We start from the raw sequence: 7,259 nt of genomic DNA, 5'->3' as shown, positions 1-7,259 counted from the left end.
GGAAACCTCAACCATATCTGAAGAAACTGTGAACAAGAGGATAGCCAGCACAAGGGGTGAGGTTATTGAATTATCATTAAGAGAAGGGAGGTCTGTTGGTGGGCTTAACTCCCAATATGCTTTATTTTGCAAAAATGAAGAAAGAGCTGGCAGCATCAACGAGGCCGATGCAAGCAGGAATGAATCCCTGCAATATTTCCGCTTGGCTTCGATTGCCTCCGGAAGACTGCAACTAGAAAGATAAACTAGTAATGCTTATATAAACTGGCTTCTAATAAACTAGATACCGATGCTGCAGATGTATGTTGAAGAGTCATGGAACTTGTAGAGCTAACCCATTAAGAGAATCAGTAGTCGGGTTTCCTGGAGCGAATGGTCTACCAACCGAACAGAGAAAGAGACTTACTATTGCAGTTTAGCTTGTTGCCAAATAATCATGGATGAACCAACCCCAGGATTAGATGCAATAGTGATGAGGACAGTAAGAAGCACAGTAGATGCTGGTCGAACAGTTGTATGCACCATTCATCGGCCAAGCATTTTTGATGAGGTCAGAACATTTACTTTAAATAGATTTTAGAAATTATAAGTAATCTTCTTCCAAGAAAAGAAGGCTAATCATCCTAAAACAAACTGCAGCTGCTTCTCCTGAAAAGAGGAGGTGAAGAAATATATGTCGATCCATTAGGACGCCATTCTTCTCAGCTTACCTAGAAAATAAATCTAGGTAGAATAATTGGCATCATAATGCCGGCTAGGTACTAAAACTAAGGGCTCTTTTCTTATTTGCCTCAGGGAATAAAAGGAGTCCCTAAAATCAAAGATGGTTATAATCCTGCAATATGGATATTGGAGATCACTACAGCAGCACAAGAAGCATTTCTTGGAATTGACTTTGCAGAATTGCACAAGAACTCAGAGTTGCATAAGTACGAAATCTCTTGAAACAAAAATCAAACTCTAGTTGAAACTGTGGAACTACAAATATTTAATCGTGATTCTAAAGTAGATTGATTTACAATATAATTCAGGAGAAACAAAGCATTAATCAAGGAACTAAGTGTGCCAGCCCCAGGTTCAAATGATCTATACGAAATACTCCGTCTTTCTACACACAATGCATAGTGAAACAGCACTGGTCATACTGGAGAAATCCTCTATATACAGCTATCAGGCTTCTGTTTTATGATCTTCGTAGCTCAATCTAATGCATGACACAATATTCTGGAATCTCAGCTCCAAGAGGTAAAAAAGAAAAACAAGATACACTACAAGAACTGTTCCTGATTTTCAAGATTTCTGTTTCTCTTAGTTTCAAGCCTAATGTTTGGCTGCACCATATTTTAGATGGCAACAAGATTTTATCAATGCAAAAGGTTCTATATGTGCTGCTGTATTGTTTCTTGGCGTGCAAAATTCTTCAGCAGTGCAGCCTATTATCTCCATAGAGAGGACAGTTTTCCATAGGGAAAGGGCAGCGGGGATGTATTCTCTCTACCTTATGCTTTTCGACAGGTACAGATTGGTGTTCCTCACCCCAACTTGTTTGGGACTACGGCGTAGTATTAAAAAATAGTAATAGTTTCATAAAAATAAGGTAATCTATTAACCAGCCTCATGGAATATTTTTGGTTATACAGTTTATGATTGAGCTCCCTTACCTATTCCTCCAGACAGTCGTATAGTCTATGCCATGATAGGATATGAGTGGACAGTTGCCAAGTTCTTTTGGTATCTCTTCTTCATGTACTTCACCTTGCTATATTTTACGTTTTTAGGGATGATGACAGTAGCTGCTACTCCTAATCACGGCCTTGCCACCCACCATCGTTTCATCTGCATTTTATGTACATTGGTATCTTTTCTCATTCCAAAAACAGTAAGTTACATTGTAGTATTCTTTTGTACAACAAATGATTGTAGTAATTTGAATCTATTACTAATATTTGTTCTAAAAGTTTTCATCGAGTCATCTCATTCCACACTCTTGTTTTAACACCGAAAAAGAAAAAAGAAACTAACAACTATGTTCTCCTTTTTTATCTGGAGCATAACAGAGTATTCCAGTTTGGTGGAGATGGTAGTACTATTACATTTGTCCTAGATCTGGGACATTATTTGGACAAATGGTCTCATAGTTTGGAGACCTAAAGGACAAGCTTGATACCAACGAAACAGCGGAACAATTTATAGAGTTACTTTGACTTCAAACATGATTTTGTGGGATATGTAGCCCTCATTCATGTTTGGATTTTCTGTTGTTTTGGCTTCGTATTTGCATGCTCAATCAAGGCATTTAACTTCTAGAAAAGATAGATTAGTCCATTTATTGAGATAGGAAAAGGGCTTTCCGGTCGATAGAAGGTATAAATTTCTACTTAACATCCTTTCTCCTGTTTTGTTTTCCTCAATTTTACAATGGAAAAGCTGTGGATTCCCATCAACAACATCATACTATTAGTTTCACAATCAGAACTACAATGTAACATTCATAGTGCGATAATCATCCAGGAACTATTTAGTGAATTTTAAAGGCTCATGACCGACACAAGCATAATAAGTCAAAAACAATGCGGATTGAGTTCACTAAAAATATATATACATGGAATTATCCTAAACCACACAAATAAAAAAAACATCTCATAAAGTACCAACCAACTGGATGATAGACGTTAGACCTCCACAGTTCACTCTCTCAGCATCCGACTGAAGACATATGAGTCCATTGGAGCATCTTCTGCAATCTGAAGTGATGAGACAGCTTGTGCTGCAAGAAGTCCAGCAGAAAGTCTGGCAACCTCCCAATTCCCCACATCAAACCATTGATGGTGAACATTCCCTGCCAAAGGTACAGAAGAGACCATCCACGTGCTATTTTCCTGCTCACACATGCATCCATACCCGTTGGTACCAGACACCCACTGTGTTCCTTCAACTGAATATTTTGAGAGTTCTTGATGAGGAAGCATGGCTCTATATCCGCCCATAAAAAAATCAAAATTGCTACCAATATCCCATGAGTTTGATTCTTCATCCTTCTCCAGCAAAAGCTTACATGAATCATCCGAGTCCTCACCTACTAGGACATGCAGAGCAACTGCCTCGGCGATTGCGGCACCCTCCTCATCAAGCTTTTGCTGTTCTTCTTTCTTTTTCTGTTTCTTCTTTTCCAATTCAGAGCGGATGGCAGCTGAAGTAGCCAAGGCTTTCTCTAAGCGCCTCTTTTTTTTCTCAGCCTGTTTAATCCGGTCCAACTCATCCTTTACTTGCTTCTTGTTCCCTTTTCTAACAGCAGGTGAAGCTTTATCACATTCCATCTCTACAACTATTTATTTCCGTTTCCTTCTATACTTTGTTATTAATACTATAGCAAAGAACTAATGATTCCAAATATGAAAACTGTAATGAAACCAAATTACTGAAACTGCAGCTACACCCACTCAGGTATATGGGAATACCTCATTTTGCGCACAATACAATCCCAAACAGAAACAACAGGGGACTGAAGAAGAGAAGACTGGTAAGCACTACCAGGCCTGTTCCTCACCATTCTTCCCAGTTTCCCACAACCCTTGCGTTTACCCATCTCCCAGCAACTACCAAACTAATATCGTGACTGAAATTTAATATATTATCTGTTCCACTCTGCTTCAAACGATTCACATGGCCTTCCCTCCTACAACAGGCAAAATAAAATATGTACATAAAGTACATTAGAATGAAAGACATTTCCAAAATGGAATTAATAAAGTTCATACTACATTATGTGTATCACAAAGAAAAATCTAGACAGATCAAATATACATCATGACTCATGAACCTCCATAAGAAAGATGCATTACAACAGTTATCTTCCTTGTTAGGAGAAACCTAACTGGATATCACTAACACTTCCACCACCACAACAACAATGGAGAGAAAGATACAAGATGGACAGCTTGATAGCTACATTAGCAAATGACTATTTCTTGAATGGAAAGAATGCACCTGGTAAACCCAAGCCATCCATTTGTGTATATTTCGAAATTGACTGGCTGGGATTACGTTCCACCATAGATATATATTTCTTAACAAAGCATCAAAATCCGTGCACATCGATAAGAATCTGGGTAAATGACAGACAATTAACAAGTTTCAGGAAAAAAAAAAAAGTAACACTCAACTGAGGAAGCAATTTGAAAAAATCCCAATTGTTCCCTTTTTCTTTACAAGTCAAAAAGCCCAAGTTTTTCTCATACAACAATAAGTTAGCCATCTGTAGCTGAACTAGCGTACTACTTTCCAGAAATGGTTTGCCGGGCGTGACAAAGTTACTCTGGAAAATCTTTAATTGTTTCAAAAAATAAAATTATAGCTAGCACACAATGAAATAACAACAATGAAACCTATTTGTTTCATTAAAAAAACAATTTAGCCATTCGTAGTTAGTTGAAATTAGCATACTATTTTCCCAAACAAGACCAACATGGGGGGATAAAGGGCTTTTGGTTTTTTTCTTTTTTTTTTTGGTTTTGGGGGGGGGGGGGGGGCAAGGAAGGAAACTAACAAAACCCCAATTTTACAAAATTGGAATCATCTTAAGATGCATACTGAAAATCAACAGAAACCCAATTCATCAATAATCAGACATAAACAACAAAAGAGAAACCAAAAAAAAAAAAAACCAATTCAGCTTTAGTTCATATCCAAATTGAAAAAAATGTAATTCAGATAATCCTATTTGACCCACATACAAAAGCATCAACTTTCAAAAAAATTAACAATTTTCACACGATAATATGATCAGATAGAACATACCCATTACCCCCACATAACCACCAGATTATAAAACTAACAGATCTTAATTAAACATAAATGGAAGATTGTATAAAAGAAAAATAGCAGACCCGTTGGAGAAACAAAGAGATGATGATATATATATTTGCAGAATCGTACTATGGAGAGGTGTATGAATGGATCTAATATGATAAGGCACTCAAAATTCAACAGAAAAAGAGGAGAGATAAAGAATGAGACTGAAATGTTATTAAAACTGGTCGAATGAAATTGATAGGAGAAGGAAGGGTGAAATGGTCAATATAGAAGGAAAAGTGGACACGTGGAAGCTTAGAATGGGTGAATCTAGAATATGCGACCTTTCTAAATGACGAATGGACGGGTCACATGGGAACAGCTCTTATGAACTGTGGACATGGGATTTTTTTTTTTTTTTGGGGGGGGGGGGGGGGATGGGAGAAGATGAAGCATTGGCCCTTGGATTTTAATTGATTTTTTAAAGTGGGGCCGCATGGAAGAAAAATTATTTTCTTTGTTTCATCTCATGTCGTAATTGTGTTTGAATTGGAATTGAAAACTTAGATTCTAGTCGAACTGCAACTACTACAAATTTTTTTTTTTTTCGTTAATTGTGTTCAGTATTCGGGAGAGGGCGGGCATGGCTCCCGTGGACGACAAGATGCGAGAAACGCGACTTAGATGGTTCGGACACGTGCGAAGGAGAAGCCTAGATGCACCGGTTAGGAAGTGTGAGAGGTTGTCTTTGGCAGGTACGAGAAGAGGCAGAGGGCGGCCTAAGAAGTATTGGGGCGAGTTGATCAGGCAGGATCTGGCGCGACTTCAGATTTCCGAGGACATGACTCTTGATAGGAACATGTGGAGGTCGAGCATTAGGGTGGTAGGCTAGGGGGTAGTTGAGAGTTCTTCCCTCTTTGTACCGGGTAGTCTGATAGAGTTTCGTTTAGGTTTGTTAGCAGTCTATGTTGTGTTCACATTGTTGTTTTGTATACTTTGGTGTTATTGTCCTTTCACTTCTTCGTTGTGTTATTTTCTTTTTGGCATCTTTTGTTGTTACATGTCTTTTCTTTTGTTTCTTTTCTGATATTATTGTCTCTCTTGATTGAGCCGAGTGTCTCCCGAAAACAGCCTCTCTACCCTTTTCGGTGTAGGGGTAAGGTCTGCGTACAATCTACTCTCCTCAGACCCCACTAGTGGAATTTTACTGGGTATGTTGTTATTGTTGTGTTCAGAATTCAGTGGTTCGATTATGAACAAAGCTCGTAATGGGTTAAGATAAGCTCAAAATAAAATATGAACCAAGAAAATAGACAAGAGTAATAAAGAGGAAGAGAGATTTCTTATTTCATTTAAGTGGGTCCCATATTATATTTTATGCCTCTATTTATAATATTGGATAGAGGGCTTACGAAAAGGTAACTTAAAATATTACATTAACAATTGGGATCATGGGAAAGACCATGAGGATGTTATGGAGGTGTGAGAGTAACAATCGTAATAATGAGGAGTAGTGAAAAGTTATTTACATCATCAATTAAAGCAGTGGAGTAGTGGACATCAACAATCATATTTCTCGGAGATGGCGCATTCCGATCATGTGTCTCAACTTCTCAAATGTTGAGGTTGACAATGCCTTAGTGAACAGATCAACCAAATTATCACATGAACGAATTTGTTGAATATTAATTTTACCATTTTATTGAAGATCATACGTGAATTTTTGTTTTGGTAAAATGTGCTTTGTTTTGTCTCCTTTGATATATCCTCCTTTTAGTCGAGCAATGCAACCAATATTATCTTCATATAGTGTAGTTAGATTATCCTTTTTTGTAGGAAAACCACATATTTCCTGAATATGTTGAGTCATTTATCTCAAACAAACACATTCACGACTTGTTTCATGAATTGCTATTATCTCGACATGATTTGAAGAAGTAGCCGCTATTATTTGTTTCACCATAGGCTCGAGCAGATCCACGAGCCCTGCTCCGGTTAAGGGCATTCTGCAGTACCCGCTGTGGATATGACTTTATGGCTTATACTCTTTTGTTGTCTCAAGGCTTGTCATTTTTTGTCTTTTCCTTCACTTGACTATAGACATTGTACTACTGTCATCTTTTTTATCTACCGTTGTCATCCATGTATCACATCTTACTCATAATGCTTCATTATCTCTCTTCTTATCTCCCTGCTAATATTTTTGTCTACCACCTTATTCCGAAAACATCAACAAGACATTCTTTTTCTTTTAGCTCCCCTTTGCTCCATCCACTAGCTCTTCGGATTGCCTAACATTCTTTCCCTACTAGGAACGGGAGCCACACTAAGATAATATTTATCCGTTCCAGGCTTCCAGTGCCTGTCTTGTTAGTACTCATATCTAGCTGTACTATTTTAGAGTGCACCATCTGGGTATCCCACAAGGAGATCTATAGCACATTTACAATATCTTTTGGAAATGTCAA

General features: G+C 37.8%; 1 protein-coding gene and 1 pseudogene across 4 annotated transcripts; one reads left to right on the top strand and one right to left on the bottom strand.

Annotated features, from left to right (window-relative positions):
- The first annotated feature begins 289 nt into the window (after positions 1 to 289).
- Positions 290 to 2,307, top strand: LOC104232554 (pleiotropic drug resistance protein 1-like; annotated as a pseudogene).
- A 127-nt stretch (positions 2,308 to 2,434) lies between these two features.
- LOC104232553 (uncharacterized) lies at positions 2,435 to 5,112 on the bottom strand. 4 transcript variants are annotated; one of them, XM_070150228.1, is made up of 3 exons: positions 4,887 to 5,017; positions 3,988 to 4,105; positions 2,435 to 3,676 (listed from the first exon to the last, which is right to left on the bottom strand). In XM_070150228.1, exon 3 carries the CDS (start codon positions 3,315 to 3,317, stop codon positions 2,688 to 2,690), a length of 630 nt encoding a protein of 209 aa, XP_070006329.1. In that variant the 5' UTR covers positions 3,318 to 3,676; positions 3,988 to 4,105; positions 4,887 to 5,017; the 3' UTR covers positions 2,435 to 2,687. The 4 variants fall into 4 exon arrangements, with proteins under 4 accessions (XP_070006329.1, XP_009784082.2, XP_070006330.1 ...); XM_009785780.2 differs by lacking the exon at positions 3,988 to 4,105 and having other exon boundaries at positions 4,887 to 5,112; XM_070150229.1 differs by lacking the exon at positions 3,988 to 4,105 and having other exon boundaries at positions 4,936 to 5,012.
- Between the last annotated feature and the right edge of the window lie 2,147 nt (positions 5,113 to 7,259).

This window comes from Nicotiana sylvestris, chromosome 6, assembly GCF_000393655.2.
Source record: "Nicotiana sylvestris chromosome 6, ASM39365v2, whole genome shotgun sequence".
In the NCBI taxonomy this organism is placed as follows: Eukaryota; Viridiplantae; Streptophyta; class Magnoliopsida; order Solanales; family Solanaceae; genus Nicotiana; species Nicotiana sylvestris.
The sequence above is the reverse complement of the archived record's forward strand: the minus strand, read 5'-3'. Positions and strand labels throughout refer to the sequence as shown.

Coding starts and splice junctions, on each gene's coding strand:
- LOC104232553 (XM_009785780.2), bottom strand. CDS start 3,317: ATGGAATGTGATAAAGCTTCACCTGCTGTTAGAAAAGGGAACAAGAAG.